Source organism: Lepisma saccharinum, chromosome 18, assembly GCF_977018435.1.
Source record: "Lepisma saccharinum chromosome 18, izLepSacc3.1, whole genome shotgun sequence".
In the NCBI taxonomy this organism is placed as follows: Eukaryota; Metazoa; Arthropoda; class Insecta; order Zygentoma; family Lepismatidae; genus Lepisma; species Lepisma saccharinum.
In genome coordinates, this window is record NC_139246.1 from 1,053,886 (window position 1) to 1,074,083 (window position 20,198).

At 38.2% G+C, this 20,198-nt stretch overlaps 1 protein-coding gene across 1 annotated transcript in view; it reads right to left on the reverse strand.

Moving 5' to 3' along the window:
• LOC146002328 (Fanconi anemia group J protein homolog) overlaps positions 1-20,198 on the reverse strand; it is a 346,842-nt gene that overhangs the window by 27,340 nt on the left and 299,304 nt on the right. Inside the window, exons 13-17 of the mRNA XM_083140050.1 lie at positions 16,093-16,245; positions 14,099-14,296; positions 12,691-12,924; positions 10,845-11,029; positions 98-329 (exon numbers count right to left, since the gene is read on the reverse strand). Coding sequence (XP_082996176.1) covers positions 98-329; positions 10,845-11,029; positions 12,691-12,924; positions 14,099-14,296; positions 16,093-16,245 — 1,002 coding nt within the window. The remainder of the gene's footprint in view (positions 1-97; positions 330-10,844; positions 11,030-12,690; positions 12,925-14,098; positions 14,297-16,092; positions 16,246-20,198) is intronic.

The window sequence follows — 20,198 nt, forward strand, 5'->3', positions numbered from 1 at the left end:
TTTACTGGTAGACACCCTGTGTATGTTTGGTATCAACATATTTCTTACAGGCTGTTTACAGCACCACAATACTATCAAAACTTTACACGTAACTTACAGTGATAACGGCCCTTGCATTGTCATCGGCAAAATCCACTCCCTCGCTGACCTTTCCTCGGCACACGGCTAACAGCAATGCACCAGTACGAGCAGGACTTAGATTTTCCTTTGTGGCAATGTTTATGTCATAGTATTGCTTCATCAGTGCCTCAAAATTATGGGAGCCTCTTGGTTCGCAGACTATCACCTTGCACCTCTCCAGCATTTCCCATAAACCAACACAATCCCACCTGCAAGAAAGGGAAAAAAAGTAGTGCTCAGCCAATACTCTTATCGATTCCCACCAATACAGATACTTTGAGAATTGCAATAATTTAAATTTGTTCAAAATATTGATTAATACTGGTGTGTAAATATTCTTCTCCGATTATATGTACCAATTTTCCAAGAAATTTGCTTTAGAATGTTCAAGAATTACATCAGAATATGAAAATAGATATTATGTAATCACAAAATATAGTTTTTGTGCAAAATTGATGCAAAATAAAAATAATGATTTTGCATAATTGCCAGGATAATTAGACTTTGCGAAAGTGCCGCGTGACATTTTTGTGGACCCTGAGAAAGACCAATATGCCGGAAAAGCATTGGCTGGTATCGGTAGATGAATTCCAACCGATACTTTCTGATACCGATACCACTAGTATCGGTCGATACTGATACATCATTATCGGCTTAGCCTAAAAAAAAAGGTATAGTACTTACCAAATTCCATGCTAGTATACTTTCCATCACTACTAGTGCACAAGTTACAATATATTATCACACAAAGTATCGTCGTGTGAAAACCTGAGGGACGTAACTAAAAAATACAGTTTTCTGTTGTGTTTAAATGAACTCTTACGCTCGTTCACACCAACTCTGCACAAACTCGCAAGTTTGAAAATCCACGGGTCAAGGTAACACTCGAGTTAGGATCATTTACCCTTGCACCAATGTGAAAGGCACTCCAGCCTGCGCCAGTCATGAAACACCAGCTTTACTCTAGGATAGCAGTTAGCCTCAAAGCAAGTGCCAAAACGTCATATAGATGGAAGCACATGATTGCTTACTTGTTTCGAGAAGGTGTGGAGGTAACGGGACTTTGGTATCTCCGCAAACAGTGACAAGAGGGACTCCCACAAGAAAAATTCAAGCACGTTACAAAGATGGGGAAAATATTTACATGAATAAATGTTGATATTTTATTGCAGCTTCCGATCATAGTAAGTAGTTTTACAGTGATGTTTGCAGTAGATTTCGATGTATACATGTTCCTTCATGTACTATTCATGATCGTTTATGGCTAGGGCTATTCCACTTTCTCCGGCTACTGGGTGTATGTTTATGTTTGTATTGCATGTTCAAATTTACAAACTCTGTACTGCAGAATGAGCACAGTAAACATGCATACTATAAATTTCTCACTTTTTATATATGCAGTTTGAGTCTATTACTTCCTTTTTAACATTTATTTATTTTTGAAATTCTGAAGTGGTACATTACCAGTTGCAGATGGCAGCCATTTCTCTGCTGCACGTGGGTAAACTCCGCTTTTACTCGCCGATCTTGGAGGGTAAAGTTGACCCTCCTTTTATTCCCAGCTTATCCAGCATTTCCGTTGGTGCAACAATATAATCAGCCTATTTGTGGGTTAACTCTGAGTTTATTCTTACTCGCAAGTAAATCGACTTTGGTGCAAATGGGCATCAGAGCTCTACTTGGAGTGAGATAAACTTTTCTCCATCTATTCTTGTACAACTAGGTTCTTCTTAAAAGTTAGCATACGCACTCCTTTTCGAGCCATTTTCATTCATTTTTCAGTGAAAATCTGAGCTTTTCTGGAATATTTTTCTCTCATTTTCAGCACATTTCGGGTAGTTACTCTTCACTTTAACCACTTTTTATAGATGCAAAATAATACAGTTATTTCAAGTGGTTTCAATTTAATTTTGCGAAGTTTTGTTGTGTGTGTAGTTATTTAGGGTTGAGAATGTTCTGGGAAACCAGGAGGAAACGTCGCAGGAATAATAAAAATAGCTACATTATTTTCCACCATTTCTTGTTAGTGGTAGAGTTGTGCATCTCAAATTTACTGATTTTTTTAGTCAGTCATATTGCTAAAAATACATATTTCCTCCCTCTTGTACATTTGATAAATTGGAATTACATCACTCTGATTCTCACACAATGGTATGTACTTGAGTAATGCAATGGCACCTCCCCCCAAAAAATCATATCATTCGCACCCTCAAACCATATCGCAATTCCCACAAAGTATTTAATTACGACAGCATGTCTGCCGAAAGTAACTTTTTCCTTAGCTTTACTGAACATTATAATTGATCTGCCCCTCCTCCCTAAACAGGGGTGCCCATCACTCAAGACCACCCCTAAAATTGTTCATCATAATCCCCCCCAAAATAGTTTGGATGAATACGTAATAATTGATGTCTATTTGAATGAAATACCATGTTAAACTGTCCATATTTTTTATATGTTTGATTTTTGAAAAACTTGAAGCTTTGATTGGTTAAATCTAGTAAATTAAATTATGTAAATATGCATATAAATAGCGTTTGTGAGTGGGTTTATAAAACTCACAATTTGAGTATATCACACAAATTGTTGCACAAACTTAAGATAAAGATAGAAAATTCAACTTTGGCAAACCAAATAACATGTTCCAGCCGTATGACCGATTCAGTTATTGTGATTCAGAACCCTAGCTAGAAATTCTTAAGCTCAGGGCAATAATATAATACGGTTCCTCTTTCAAAGAACTCATCTCCACCTGCCTCCCCATTTTCTTGGGGTAAATATATTTTTTTATTAACCCATAACAATAATTATGTGCATACTATCTTTGGTGCAAATTTAACTAGTTAAAGTCAAATGTTCTTGTGACAAGAAGTTAGAAATGAGGATTCAATATATTTTTGTTCCAACTGATGCACCTGCTTTAAATTAATTAGTATACCAACACTAAGCGCTATATTTTAAGAAGTGATGTTATTAAAAATATTGCGAATATCGCTTATGTCTTGTAATGCAGCTATAGTATTATTAAAACTTCGCATTCACCTCACTAAAGTGCCAAACACACATTCTCGCAACACATCATTGCGAGCGAAGTGAGCAAGAAAATTTTAACATCCATTTCTTTGCAGGCTTGCAAGAATATTAATTTAATGAGGTGTCAATACTTTCTTAGGATCCCGAGATATTTAATCTTTTTAAGCTTCTATTTAGGCACGTTCGGGGTCAAAAACTTGCGGATACTAGATCACTAAATACAGTCTCCAAAGTTTAATGTTCAAACACTCTCTCCAGAAATCCCTTGACAATCTAAGATTTAATTAACACTTTATCAAGAGCTTCCTATCTCCCCCTTTAAATTTAATAATTAATGCTACCGCCAAAATTTCTATGCCCATTTTAGACTTATTGTTGATATTGGAGAGTGAATATTACATACTCAAAAAAAAATAATTCTCAGTCTCCACACCGGAATATCTGCAACAGCCTAAGACAATACTAATACACAAGAACTGGATAACCCCCTTCAATTAACTGCTCAATTCCCCTCTAACTAAAATACCCACCATAATCTAAGACCTAGAGTTGGATACTGTCCCCTCCCCCAATGTTTAATTCAGAATCTCCCTCCCCAGAACCCATGTGTAAACACTTTCCCAAAACCGACCCGACAACACACCTTCCCGAAACCCAAATGACAACACACCTTCCAAAAGCCAAAACAACAACACACCTTCCCGAAACCATGGGAACAGTAAAACACTGGAAAGACGTATTTGCAATTCTTTTATTGGTACCATAAAATTACTCACCTAGCTGTCACATTTTCCCTCTGTTTTATCGAGAACACTCCAAGCACAGGGCACGTGATGTGAATATGAGATGAGAGTGTCCAATGCAGAAATTATTTGGAACGTGATGGCTCAAAAATCAGACCAATTTATCCGTTCTCTATTTTCCCCTGCTCTTCTCGCCTCTCTGGTTAATGAAGCGTCATTCCGATAGGTCATATTCTTCCCTTAATTTTCTGCCAATAAAGAACTTCATGCGTGTGGAGAGAGAGCTAGCAGGTTTGTAAAATGAGACACTAATAATGAAAGAGGAATAATGCATGGGGAATATTGCATCGTAAAGTTGTTGAGTTTGAAGCAAGGGTGTTAAAAAAAAGTGGAGCTAAATAACGAAGAGGAGAAACAAGATTAGAAGAAAACGAAATTATTCTGGTAAAATCAAGAAAAATAGAATGAGATGACTTTGTACGATAGACACAGTACAGCAAAACAAACAATGGAATTAGACCCTACAAGAATACAAAAACTAGAACATGTTTCCGTGTTAACGACAATGGGTAATAAAGGCAATGAAAGTGCAGTGAAATTTGGAGGAAGAATGATGCAAAGAAACACTAGTAATTATCACATAGTGCACACAAAGTGCATAAATCCATAAGCAACGTTTGATAGAGGTTAAAAAAATATACATTAAGACTTGGATATTTCTCACCCCCCCCCCCCTCGATAATACCCTTAAACACTTTCATTTCTTCATTTAATGGATTAAGTACGGTGCATTTAAGGTGTAAAATTTTTACATATATATTGGAAAAATATATAATGTTGAATTTTATATTATTTAAAGGGGAAATATCCCCCAAAAATCTCGCTGGTGCAACCTGCACCATAATACCCCCTTTTGGCAACCCTTGCCCAATAGTTCACACAGACAATGCTAGATAGCGTACGGAATTGACAGCTTTTCCGTTCGAGTGAATAATGTTCGAAGGAGCAGCATACACTTGAAGTCTAGTAGAACACACATAACAGTAATTTCCCTGTGATAGTGTGTCCTCAAATATGCATTGTGAAGTGAAAAGCAGTAAAATTGAAACTTAAGTGAACATAGTCATCATCTCCATTTAAAAATGTATTTTAGTGTATCTTATCAATACAGTGATACATGAAATAGATGATTGTGGGCTGAAACTACCGAAGTGGGTATTTTACATATATGTGTCTACAATTATTGTCACATTAAAATGATATTCCATTGCAAATGCTCGAGCGTGGGAGACATGAACAAGTATAAGCGAGCTAAAGTGGTCCCAGGGAGTGCTCTAGCAAGTACCATAACGTAAATACAGGGAGGTTATTGCAGCATGCCACCGCTTCAGCATCGGCCGCTTGCCGGCCCAGTCATGCAACAGGTGCCGGCAAATTGCGTAACAGATAGCCCGTAACAGAAACCGCTTGTTTTGTAATGTTTCCACTTTTCACAATTACAGTTACAATTACAATTGAAATAAGCACGTACCTTGTCGCACGGATGCAGGAAAAGGTGTCCTCCCAAATACAAATATTTCCGGCACCTTATTTCTGACATCTAATCTTAGATTAGACATCGCTACTTTATCCTCAGTTGACAGAAAGGGAAGACAGCATCCCGGCGCATAAAGCAAACCGAAAGCGTAAAATGATATTTAAAAGTAATAATAATGATGATCACTAACCTCCTGTGTTATAAGAGATGTTGAAAATGACTTCCTTCAACAGCAATACAACACGTTTCTTAGGTTCAAGAGATCCTGTCTATCGTAATCCCTGACCACTTTTCTGCAAGAATTCGTTTTCACGTAATTATCGTACATAAAAACTCTATGTTCAAGACTATATTTGTTTAACGACATAAGTAATGAATGAATAACAATTAACACACAATAAAGCACTAGCACACCAACTCAATAACACAGTATAAACAAAACGCGTACTGATAAACGCGAACAGAAGTGAACATGAATGAGCGTAGACTCACTGTCTGGTAGCCGACAGTGTTGCTAACCATTTTTCGGCAATGTCCCTACAGACGTAGTCAAAATGTCCCTACAACTGACCAAATGTCCCTACGCCAAGTAAAGTGACTAAAAAAAAAACACCTCATGAGCATGCAAACAGAAGATAAAATATACACATTTACTTACCAAATCTTTCTGCTCGGTGCTTCCACAATTAATGAAGGAGCGAATTTACAATACAGGACCTCTCCCCGATTTTTTGTAATATTTCGCATACTCACTAATTGAGGCCTCCTAATCACGAATTTGAAGTTAAAATTTGGGGGGTCACGTGTAGAAATTGCAAAATAAGTGACATTGAGTGGTCCGCGATCGGAACGATTGCTTATTATTTACCGGAAGATTTTGTGTTTCCAATACTTAAAAAACGAAATATACATTCCTGATATTACTACGACCCCAAATTTTAACTATGTTTGCCTATCCTAACCTAACCTAACCGTACCTGAATGGTTCGTGGGGCTATCCGTCAATGGTTTGTTGGGCTACCCGTGCATGTTTTTTTCGAGCCCAAATTTTAACTATGTTTGCCTAACCTAACTTAACCTAAACTTACCGAGAATGGTCAGTGGGGCTATTCCTGAATGGTTTTGCGGTAATTGTGATTACGAACCGATAAAAAATATTATTTTCGTAGCACTTTAACGGCAAACGTTCATCATCGAAGGCCATTTTCGTATCCTGCAATTTTATGATTGATGTACTGTTGCCAAATTTACCTGTAATCAAATCAGTTCTTCTACATCGTGATTGTCGCTGTCACATGTAAGCACGTTCTTTGGGCAATATACTGAAATCCATAAGTTTATTAATTAGCCCACAGCCATCCTCCTGCACACTCCACCTAACAATCTGTACAACATTAACAACTTTTTTACTGTTCTCTTCCGCCATTCTTACACGATCCATGCTCTCCAAGTATGAAATCAACAGTGTGGCAACGCTGTAGACAGCGTAACTAATTTTAATTTGTTCATATCAACAAATATGGCTACCATACTTGTATACGGAGAATCATTGCGAGAATTGAAAAGCTTATTTTACAACTTCTACACGTTAATGAACATTTTTTCCCCCTCACCCCAACATGTTAACTTGAGATAAATCATCACGAATAATTATTTCGTGAGTATAAGACGTAGCATAGAAATTACAGAAGGGTCCGGTATTGTAAATTCTTGCCTTAATGAATAATAGGGGTGTGCTGGACAGAATTTTTTGGGTCGGGACGGGATCGGGACGGTAATTTTTTTAAATCCCGACATTCGGGACTGAAAAATTTGCAATTTCCCGACCAAGTCGGAAAATTTTCTGGACGGGAAATGTTCGAAATTTCCCGAAGCACTGGAAATCTCGAATTTTACAAGTCATTTTCACTTTAAGTGATTGTTTTTGCATTTCTAGAATAAAAACTTACAACTTTCGATAAGTTCCAGAAACTTACAAGGCAGAAAACGTCGAGAATTAACGACTTTTTAAAGTAAAGAATCCAGCACACCCCTAATGAATAACGTTGAGTCGTTTACTGTTGATTATGTTATTTGAAGTCATACATGCTGCTGCTGTGAAGAGATAGATGTTGGTTGGTGATGCTGTATTTCCTGCATTCTTTAACAATTTTGGTCCCATTTTATTTCCCTTTTTTGTTTCTGTATCACTTAACATTGAAAATATTCTTTCCGTTTCCGCGTTAGAATGCGGCAATGTTAGCACTATTTTCGCGAGAGTGGAAATGTTTTCAAAAAGGAACTTGCCTTGAAAGTTTTTGGTAACCGATAACATGTTCCAAAATTCTGATGGAGATCTGTTAGTTAGTTCTTTTTTCTCCTCCTCGCTAAAGTATCCAGATAAACTAATTCATAAAATGTAATTTACCAAGATTGAAAAAAGTACCTACGTTTTCCCTCATTTGGCAAAATCTGTCCCTACGTTCCTACGCGGGCGAAATTTAGTGAAAAGTCCCTATGCGTAGGGACATGTCCCTACGGTTGGCATCACTGCCGACACGTGCAGTATGAAGCGCCATCTCGCGGCTGACAACTCACCCAACCCCCGATAAGCTGCAGGCGCTGTCGCGACAACTGAGAATAAAGTAGCGATGACTAATCTAAGATTAGACGTCAGAAATAAGGTGCCAGAAATATTTGTATTTGGGAGGACACCTTTTCCTGCATCCGTGCGACAAGGTACGTGCTTATTTCAATTGTAATTGTAACTGTAATTGTGAAAAGTGGAAACATTACAAAACAAGCGGTTTCTGTTACGGGCTATCTGTTACGCAATTTGCCGGCACCTGTTGCATGACTGGGCCGGCAAGCGGGCGATGCTGAAGCGGTGGCATGCTGCAATAACCTCCCTGTAGAAACAAGTATATTTTATGGATGGACCAAGATGATAAAGTTAGATTTCTAAAAAATAAAATTTAGAGCTACCCTGTTCACATTGAAACATACTGTGAAGGCACCTGAGGGGGGTGGGGTGGAAATAGGATCCCACACATTCGCAATCTTGGCCACGAGTAGAGGTGATGTGATACACACCATGTTCGATCCAGCTTTACCTTCCAAGTACCCATCTATTAGAGGCTGAGTGAGACCCAGAGCTACTCCATGCAGGAACGTTATCTAAGAAAATTCTCTGTTACATATAACATATTTGCGTATTGTGCATGTTACTCACTATATAATATAAGCAATACTAAATTAGTATAAAATTGAACTTACTTTGTGGCGAATTTCACGTTAAATGAAAGACAAAAAGAATTATTACCGTTTATTTCGCCACAAGGCTATTTTTTGCTCCGCCCCTCAAACATTCACGCATTGTTTATCTTTTGTTTTGGTGTTTGACCAAAATCATGCTTGGAGGCAGCACATGCACTTTCGTTTCCTGATGTTGTTTGGTCATAAGTTAACATCAGATGTTACGCGATCCTTCTTAGAAACGGCACGAGTTGCATTGCATGCCACGAATGACGTAATGTTCATTGGAACACGTTGTAGTTTCCATGCACGAGGAAACAGGGTTTAAATTGGCAAGGTAGCCATTGGTAATGTATGCGGAACGTCAGAAAGAACACGTATTAGTTATTGGACGTCGAGTGTTAGTTTGAAATGGATGATGAGTAGTTCTATAATTCTTCGCAAATCAAATGTACTGTGTTTCTTGTGAAGTGGAATCTCGCTGAGTTACGTTGTGTAAGATTGGGGCACAATCTACCAGTTGAAGTTGCCAACTTTTCCACGCGATACAAGTTTTTGAAGTTGACTGTGACGGTACTAGAACAACGATCTTTGAAAGGGGAGAATCATCATTCCTGTGGAGTCAGCGAGGACTGCCACATTCTTTCGCTGATGCAAATATTGTCATTGTTATTTCGCTGGACGAAGTATAAAGTAAAAATGAAACAAATTGCATCCAAACCAAATAATTGAACAATTGAGGATCTAATATAGAACGATTGTACTAAGTATTATTTTTGGACTGATAACAAGGTAAATCCATGGTTGTTGCATTACTACGTGTTAGGCGTGCACTTGTTAATGTTTCCTGATGTACACTCGTTTACAAAAAAAAAACTATTGTTGAATAAAATTGAAGTTGATCTAATACTGACTTAATGTTATGATTATCCCGCTAAGCTCTACGAGTAAGGTACTAATCATTAAGAAGATAATAACATAAGATGAGATGGATTGTGTAGTGTTGATACAAGTGTAATTGAATAATTCTTGTGATTTGCAGGTACCATAAAAGGGGTATTAATTTGAGAAATGATGTGCTGACAGTAATGGGGGGGCGACATAATTATTGATAGATACCTCCCTTCTCTTTCTTGTTACTCGGGCCTTTATTACCTTGCTAATTTCAACGATCTTCCTTTTTTTGTTGACAAATGGAGGTCTTCACAGACCCTGAAGCAATGCTACAAATGTGTCATTAGCTTCAACACTTAAAATTTGTAATTGTTCCACTAGTTAAATTGTCTATTAATCTACGGACCTTAGTCGCACTATTGTTTTTCACCATAGACAAGTGGACCATTACAAATTACCTGATTGAGTATGAAGATTTGAAAACAATGTTTCAGTGTACAACTGCCCCCGTCATCAGGTTCAAATTAGACAGGAATGTTGTCAGGGATTGTTTTAAGTGTTTCTTAACCAAACCTCTAACCTAATCCTTTTTCATGATTGGGAAAAGAGAGATGCGGTAGTATATAAATACGGAGAAACTAGTACTCACTTTTATCCGCGAAGCTGTTTTTTCTGCTTTTTCGATTAATTTCAGTGGCCACTAAGTTAACACTTAGTGACAAGGCATTATGATTAGTGCCTAGAGAAAATATGAACCTGATGAGGGGGCAGTTGTTTTCAAATCTTCATATTCACTCACGTAAGTAAGTTCAATTTTGTACTCACGACCGGATCAAGAAAGTGTGGGGCGTTACCCCCACACCCCCTATACGCCTTCATGGCGTGGTGCTATGCACAGGGGAACACTTTACTTTTTTTACTTATTTAGTATTGCTTATATTCTTTTACATATCAATAAATAATGAGGTGGTACAGACCAGCGGCGAAGTTATAATGCAGGCACAACATGCACATGCACCCAAACAAGGCTTTAGACATGAACAGGTTGTCACAGCCAGAGAGACCATTACAATGCTCAAGCAAAGTAAATATGTGTTTTATCAACAACAGCCAATTAACTATCTTATAACTGATTCAACAAACTATGTAACATGCAAAACAAGTGTTTCTTTTCCAACTCCGTTGGGTCTGAGGATGTAAACGAGAAGTGAAACATTACTTTTTATGAAACAATAGCAACGTGCTGTTTATAAATGTACAGTGAAAAATAATGAAGTATTTACCTTTGCTTGAGCTTTTGTAGCATACTGTACGATGGAAGAAAGCACAACACTCCATGACGGACGACCTGGCAAATTTGCAAAATGGAGCGACCCAATTCATCCTGGAACTCGTACGACTCTGCATTCTTGTACTGGGCGTTCAGAGAGATATTTTGTGGCCCACGTCCTATTGTACCAACCCATATCTGAAAAAATATTCACTAAATACCAAGAAACAGCATTCCATATTTTGAGTATAGACTGCTTGCATCATAGCCTCAAAGAAGAAACGTTGAAGAAGAACTGCTATGTTAGTGAAGAGCTTGAAAAGCAAGCAGTTTTATTCTCCATAAGAAATATATGAAAACTGAAAACATAAGCAGATGGCGGCAGAGGCCACCAAAATTAATACAACCTCTACAAATAAGTTTCGCGGAAACAGTTAGTAACTCGCTTATATAATTATGAAACCCATTTATTAAAAAATATTTAGAATAAGCTAGATTCTCTTGCAACTGCAATGTGTGGGAAAAATTCATACCCTACAGTGAAGTGCAAAATATTATCAAGACCTAGAGTTGGTCTTTCAGCAATAACGTTTTTCAAACTTCATAGATTAAAGTGAAATTTTTATTTGTTTGGCAGCAAGGTAGATGCTTCCATACCAACAGGTGGTAGACCAGTTTGGACTATTTACAAAATTATAAAAAATATTCATTCGATTTTTTCAACGCGGAAAAAAAATGGCACTAAATGTGCAACTTACTTCATCCCCTTTACATAATGATGCATTAGAATTCATATAAATATCAGAGGTGGCCAAATGTAAACCTCTCTTCCATGTCTGGACTGCATTTTGCAGACTAACAAGGCTCTGGTGTCTGGACTCTCAGCCAGTATAATCATCTATGGGGCTTGTGTTGCGTGTTTGTGAATTCCTATTCACCCATTTCATCTCATCACCTTTCATTCTCCTCTTTGAATTGATTGATTTGGTATTTTAAGTCCACTTTATGCACAGTAAGGCTAATTGAGACTGGACCTACAGTTTAAAGTGGGATACGAACCACTATGTGCCTCCACTGGGTATCGAACCTGGGACCCCTTGATTACAAGGTGACGACGCTACCACTGCGCCATAGGGGAGGCACATTTCTCATCTTTGGAATTAGCCAAAAGTGGCAGAAATCAATCAACACAAACATCAGTATCAAAACCCGGAGATGATTTTGTAAATAACATCAGATAATGTACATAAATCTCAGCTGCATATGCAGCCTTTTCCCAGCTTTTTAAGGTTTTAATTTGATCCATCCTCCTTATTAGAAATTACAAGTAGGTGTTATCTTAAGGAACACATGACACAGGGGTTCCACACCAAAGTGGCAGGCGACAAGAAACACGGACTCCTTTAGTCCAAAAAAGAAAGGATTCACAGCACATAAGCAACCAACAAACCAAGGTGACATGATGCACACTATCAGAAAATGAACCTATCTGAGTGACATGAGACATGCAGCTTGTTGTGTGAGTCGATACAAAAGTTTGTATTTAATTCCTTAGGTTTCTGCCTCCTGATGGCATACTGATAACATTGTAGCCTTTTAATCAAGGGGTCCTAGGTTCGATACCCCAGTGGAGGCACTGAGAGCATCAACAATGGATTGTTTGATTGTAAATTACCCATATACAGTAATAATAGCACACAAAAGTGGTGTCTATAAAAATGACTGGCAGTACAACAACGGTTAATTTTCAAATACCGTCTACATACAGAGACACTCTGCAAAAAAGGACCACTTTTAGAGAGCCTATGTACAGATCTGCCGCAGGTAATGGGTTAAAGGTAATACTCTAATAAACTTACCTGATCTCTTCCAATTACATGATTGGCTTCCAGCTGAATGGGAAACGATGACCCAAGTTCTGATTGGAAAGAAGCAATGGGAGAGAGGGTGCCAGAAGTCAATATGATTGAACGGACAGATTCACGTATTTCAGTAAACACAACTGCTGGGTTCAGGCACCAAAAATTCACACTGTATGTCCACCGGGAATTCACATTTCTGGAACGACTGCTCAGCCATTCGCTATCATTGAACTGAAAAGATACATGTTGTATGTCATCATGTCAATGCGTTATGGTGTAAATACAACAAACAAATAAACATAAAGGAAGACAATAATGATTTGGAGGCATATACAGGGCTTCTACATGAACTCTAAATGTATTTTCCCTGACTCTTTCTTTTTTTTTCTTCAGAGAACTGAGTACACAGTACATTGCTATTTTCTATTTATTTTACAATATAATAATAATAATAATAATAATCTGAGCTCAACAGCCCTGAAAGGGCCTTGGCCTATCTCCCTCTCACAATCCTACCTAGAGGTGTAGATCTTTAAACAGTAATGGGATGATGTGGGGTCAGCACGTCAAACCCTCAGCCGTTACAGGAAATTTCCGAGACCAGATTACGCTACTCACTCGTAGCTCCCAGATTCCTCACGATAGTGGGTTGCCACTGGTCGTATGCAGAGGCCAAAAACCCAGAGAATGAACCCAGGCAGACTCGAACCCATGCCGTTCCGCAGTCAGAGTCCAAAGCACAGCACCTTAGACCGCACGGCCATGGAGGAGGACATTTACTTTACAATAGCCTCCCCTATATCTCCTCATCACCATACCATTCTCATCTCTATTATTATTATTATTATTATTACAAATGGGACAGACTAATCTATATTCGATCAGTATTGGCCGACATAGGTATACCAATAAATACGGAGAAACTAGTACTCACTTTTATCCGCGAAGCTGTTTTTTCTTTTTCTATTAATTTCAGTGGCCACTGCCACCATCCTCCATACCAATTTATCAATTTTATCAGTTATGTAGGACAGCAGCCCTTGAGGGCCTACGTACCGACTTGCAACCTCACTCCCACCAGAGGTAGGCAATCATCCAACCAGTTGCAGGGTGATGTGTGGTCAGCACAACAAACCCCTAGTTGTTGTTGTTGTATGTTTCTGTGACCGGGTTACACTACTCATTCATAGCTACCCAATTTCCTCACGATGGTGGGTGACCACCGGTCCCATACACAGGCCAAAATCTCAAGAGAAAAGTTGTTATGCTTCCTCCAGGAGATTCAAACCTGCATGCATCCCACAGCCTGTGCCAAAGCACGATGCCTTAGATCGGAAGGCCACGGTCGAGCATAAATGTCAGAACAATAAAAACAGAGAAATTATGAAATTAGATAGGTACTCACCTCCGAACGAAACGAAGTAACCATTTTCTTAACCAATGCAATGCGGTAGTCGTCCCTGTGCATCCCGTTCTTCTTCTGCATGAACTCCAGCACAAGAAGAAGGCCTTCTAGAATTGCATTGGTTTTCGATGTGATGGTACGATTAATGGAATCTCTATCTTTCTCTGATCTTTCAGCCATGATTATGCTTGCATAATGCTACAACAGGAAATTGAAAAGTTAGTGTAGGGGTGGCTAAAGCTGGATTTCTATTTTCTGGAAATCAGATAATTTTCTATCTGGGTTTCAAATTTATCCATTTATCTTAAATATCCACACATCCAAATGTGTGTATTAACTGGATAGTTTTATAGTTTATTCATTTTATGTGCTTGACATTATTTTTTCGTGATGACTGTATTTCTGCAGCCATATTAATATGAATTACAGTATGTATTGAGATGATTAGGAACCTAATTCGACCAACAACTTTATTCATACGACCAGCAGCAAACATAATAGTAAGACATCTAATACAGTATGCACCAAAATATACAGTACTTAAATAAAAATATGAAAATCTTCATGACCACTTCCGTATGAGCGGAAATAATACTCAACTACGAATACTTTTCCTTCATCGAGAGACCCATTTCCAACAACAACTGCACAACACTACTGAGAACACACATGGCTGGACAAACGCACATGCCCCATCGACAAACGCACATGCGAATTCGAGATGTGTGAGTTTCAGTACTGCATAATTTTCCGCATACTGTACTATCAATAATTGGAAACACAGGAGGGATACTAGAAATTATTGGACTCTCAATTGGGAGATCATATCAACAGGAGGGGTTGCAACCTCGATGTTGGATTAAGATATCATTTGGGTGTAGTGTTTCCAATCTGATGGTCTGTGCAACTTTTAATTTCTTACATCATAAGAGTTCAAACCGGCGTGAACCAGGTTGGTTTCGACCTTCTAATGCTGTTAGTATTTTAGTACAAAAGGACCATGTACTGTATTTATATCACATATAAAAAATGAATAATAATAATTAATATAATGGCAGAAAAGTGCATTGAATTTGTGATTCAAGAATGAGGATTACCTCTTGTAGTAAATGATTTATTAGTAGCCATTGTTTCTTTTATGTTATTAATTGTGTCTTGGTAGGTATTGCCTTTTTAACTTTATTCAAGTGTAGGATTCTAGGGTATATTCAGGTTCTTAAGAAGTTTGTGGAATTTTTCAGCCTTTGCTGATACAAATTCCGCATCTTCTTTACATGTTTGCCCTTTGTGCCGAAAACAGATATCTGCTTTACTAAGTTCACAATGTCCTCTATTGTATCAAAAACATGTAAATGAGACATGATTCAAATATAACATTCTGAGTTTTGAAACTTGGTTCTGAACCTGAGGCACTATCTGGCTCCTCATTCATTATATCTAAAAACTTTGTTGCAAAATTTAAAACTTACGACATCAAATTATAATTCAATTAATAAAGACCAAACACCAATGTATAAAAGACATAATCCAATATTTTAACTTTTGTAGTGATTAACAAATTACATAAAATTAATAGCACTTGTAATTTACAACAAATATTGTTTCTTTAAAAAGCTCCAGCATAGCCAAATGGTTAGTGATCTTGCCTTTGGTGCAAGTGGTCGTAGGTTCAATTCCTGGTGGGACACCCCAAAAAATTTTGGCATTGGCCTAGCATCATGAGGACAATTGAGGAATTGCTTGAAAAGAAGAAGTGGCGTACTCTTGGTCTTGATAACCACCAAACTGTAGTGATGGGACTCAATGTGCTGGCAGTGTGTCAGTGCATAGAATCCCACGGCAGCTGTTTTCTGGCTTTCACGAACAAGGTCTTCTACCAATGTTTTCAAACATTTCCCCAAAGTCCTCACAATGCTTGGCTTACACAGAAATTTTGGACAACACAAATATAACTGTACAGGCAGTAAGAACTGAATTTCAGAAAAATAACTCACTGGCAGGTTTTGAATGTCAACGTTATGATGCTGAAAATTAGCCACTAAATCCGTTCCCGACCACACTTGGCTTCCTTCATCATGGTTCTTGTAGTTCTTGATACCATCCTTATGTTGATCAATCCAATTGGATAATGAAGACAGGAACTGAGCCTGAAACATTCCAGACGTTAAATTAACAGAAAACAGATACATTTTATATGTTTATATATTTTATATAATTTTAAATGTTGGTGCATGTTTTGTAACAGAATTGAAGGAAAGCAAAAGTTTAAAACATGAAAAAGGTAAATTAGGTCAAGAGAGGTTAAAATTGGAAGGTAAGGACATTGGTCAGCCAAACAACATGAACCCAGATTCAAGTTCCATCTTCATACTCACATTCGAGCGACCCAGATTAACTTCAGTATATATGGCAACACTGCTGACAGTCTGGCACGTCACATTCCAGTATATCACGCCATCCTTTGCTGTTTCAGATCGCCTCAACATTGGCCAGTTTGCATTAAGTTATGCAGTGTTTCAAGAGTATTGTTAGATTTCGTATATGCAGTACATACAGCGATGTGGCAACACTGGTGGACATCCCAACAACAGCACTTCATTCCAACATGTCATGTATATCGTATAAATTCTTCAGCTTATTAGGGATCGTTCTTCACACTATGCAAGCCTGAAGCACTCGCTGGCATGTTATTGGGAGAGCTATCCTTATAACTATTCTGGCGTTCACTCCTGATAAATAACTACGACGAACACAAAAGTAGAGTTATGCAACCTTCTATTGACTGGTCCGGTGGGGTCATGGTTATAAATAAAAGGGAAGGATGTTACTTGCTGGTTCTTGAAGACACATCCATTTTCTCTCTCTCTCTCTCTCTCTCTTTCTCTCTCTCTCTCTCTCTCTCTCTCTCTCTCTCTCTCTCCCTCCCTCTCTCTTTCTCTCTCTCATATATCTCATATACTCCTGGTACAATGCTTGACTTTCAATACTCGGTGACACGCTCCGCTCGTAATAATAAAATAACCTTCAAACGGTGAACGGCTGAGTCGGTACTATTCTCCTCCAACAGTCGTTCCTGGTATCGCTGACTTTACATTATTCTCTTATTTTCATTTAACTCCCATGCTTGCTGAATCTGGATTGTTTCAAGGTTGAGGTATTATATGGTATTTCACTACTTTTGGCCACTAGCGAACCCCACAAGATAACTAACTAACTCTCTAGTCTTCTTAAACCAGAACACAAGCCTTCCATCTGTCCCTATCCTGGGCAAGATCAATCCAATCTTTTCCATCCTTACCGATTGCCTTTAGGTCCATCTCAACGTTATACCTCCATCTTCATCGTGGCCTTCGTACTGGTCTCTTACCATCAGGTTTCCCAACAAAAAATTCTGTAAACCACAAGGTAACACAGGCCAAATTAAATGACCTAATCAGGAACTTAGAGCTTTCCAAAAAGAAAGCCAAATTGTTGGCCTTACAGCTGCAACAATGGAATCACCTGGCGGATTCCATTCTCCCTACAGACAAAGAATTTCTTCCATTTTTGCCTTCGAAGGCGATACAACGATTATAGCGGTCATACAATTTTTTGATGCCATTTTTATAGTACGATTTCTCTTTAGCCTCAAAATAGGCCTTAGTTTCGGCGATTACCTCTTCATCACTGCTAAATTTCTTTCCAGCGAGCATTCTTTTAAGGTCTGCAAACAGGAAAAGTCACTGGGGGCCAGATCTGGAGAATATGGTGGATGGGGAAGCAATTCGTAGTCTAATTCATATAATTTTGCCATCGTTTTCATTGATTTGTGACACGGTGCATTGTCTTGATGAAACAACACTTTTTTCTTCTTCAAATGGGGCCGTTTTTTCGTGATTTCATCCTTTAAACGCTCCAACAACGCTATGTAATAATCTCAGCTATCTCGATCAACTTCATTTTACGATCATTTAAAAATATTTTGTGGACTTTTTTGATGTTTTCGTCGGTAACAGCCTCTTTGGGGCGTCCACTGCGTGCATCGTCTTCGATGCTCATTTCGCCTCGTTTAAATTTAGCAAACCACTTCTCAACGGTTGATTTTCCTGGTGCAGAGTCCGAATAATGTTTATCAAGCCAAGCCTTGGCTTCAACAGTATTTTTTTTCGCCAGAAAGCAATGCTTTATTAACACACGAAATTCTTTTTTATCCATTTTTTCACAATAACAAAAGCTGCTTCACTCACAATGCTATATCTCACGAACTAATTATCCGGCAGCTGTGAAATTTATACACGTATCTTTTGAAGGTTAGTACTAAGTAAAAATCACATGGATTTAATTCTAGTAACACCATCTATGAGTCAGCCTACGAACTTTTCAGCCCAACTGTTATGAACAACTCGTGGAGAATCTTCTGAAGTCTTACGAGAAGATTGGGTGGGAATTCAACATAGTATTACTTAATTACTTGGGCCTCCCCGATGGCGCAGTGGTAGCGTCGCCGACTTGTAATCAAGAGGTCCCGGGTTCGATACCCGGTGGAGGCACAAGTGGTTCGGATCCACTTTAAACTGTAGGTCCAGTCCCGATTAGCCTTACTGTGCATAAAGTGGACTTAAAACAACATTTCAATCAATTCAATCAAACTTAATTACTTTTTCCTTAGTACTTTGCTGTTAGTGGTTCTTATTGTTAAAGGGATCTATTTCAGTAAAGAAAGCGTACTTTCTACTACACAACAGAAAAACATTCTTGTCGAGGATTCAGTAGACATTTATTTCAAGGCCAGCCTCAGGATTTTATGTTTGGGGGAGGGGAGAGCGGCAGTGTTTAAAGTGGAGGAAACATAGAGTTATGCTATCCCCCAGTTGAGAATTTAAATTTGAATTTAAATTTAAAATTTTGGATGCATCAGCACTTACATATTTTGCATTTGTCACTTTATATGGGGTCCAGCCCCTTATCAGAACTAAAATAACATAACTGTAATGTTGTACAGTTATTTATGTAACATAACTAAAATATTAAAATATTAGGTTAAAAGCTGAGGCTGTTAAGAGGCACTCATCACACACAAGGACAAAAGACAGGACAACACACACACAGTCCTACGAAGATTAAATTGGCCGTAGGTTCAGACGCCAGAGCTTCGTTCGTCTGCAAAATGCAGTCCACGGTGTACTATGTGGAAGTGACGTTGACAATTTGGTGTACTACGTGGAAGGTCACCACTTACAGCCCCCCCCCCCCACCTCCAATTAAGAGAATTATCATAAAACATCACTAGCACTAAGTTAATTTGCATAGATACTTAATCTGTCTTTTACAGTACCTACTTCTCATCTATGTTTTCATGTTATAATTTCAAAATTTGAATTGTATTAATTCTTCCCAGATATCTCGGGGGACAGGGAGAGGTAAGTCCTCCCCTGCCTCTTTTTGCAGGTGCGCTTATTGTATTTATCAAGTTATGCCCACATTGATTATGATTAATTGTTATGTAATATGAATTAAACTTATCTTGAAAATAAGATCTAATGTAACAGTTGGGCTGAAAAGTTCGTAGGCTGACTCATAGATGGCGTTACTAGAATTAAATCCATGTGATTTTTACTTAGTACTAACCTTCAAAAGATACGTGTATAAATTTCACAGCTGCCGGATAATTAGTTCGTGAGATATAGCATTGTGAGTGAAGCAGCTTTTGTTATTGTGAAAAAATGGATAAAAAAGAATTTCGTGTGTTAATAAAGCATTGCTTTTTGGCGAAAAAAAATACTGTTGAAGCCAAGGCTTGGCTTGATAAACATTATTCGGACTCTGCACCTGGAAAATCAACCGTTGAGAAGTGGTTTGCTAAATTTAAACGAGGCGAAATGAGCATCGAAGACGATGCACGCAGTGGACGCCCCAAAGAGGCTGTTACCGACGAAAACATCAAAAAAGTTCCCAAAATAATTTTTAATGATCGTAAAGTGAAGTTGATCGAGATAGCTGAGACTTTAAAAATATCAAAGGAACGTGTTGGACATATTGTGCATGAATATTTGAACATGCGAAAGCTGTGTGCAAAATGGGTGCCGCGCGTGCTCACAATCGATCAAAAGCAACAACGTTT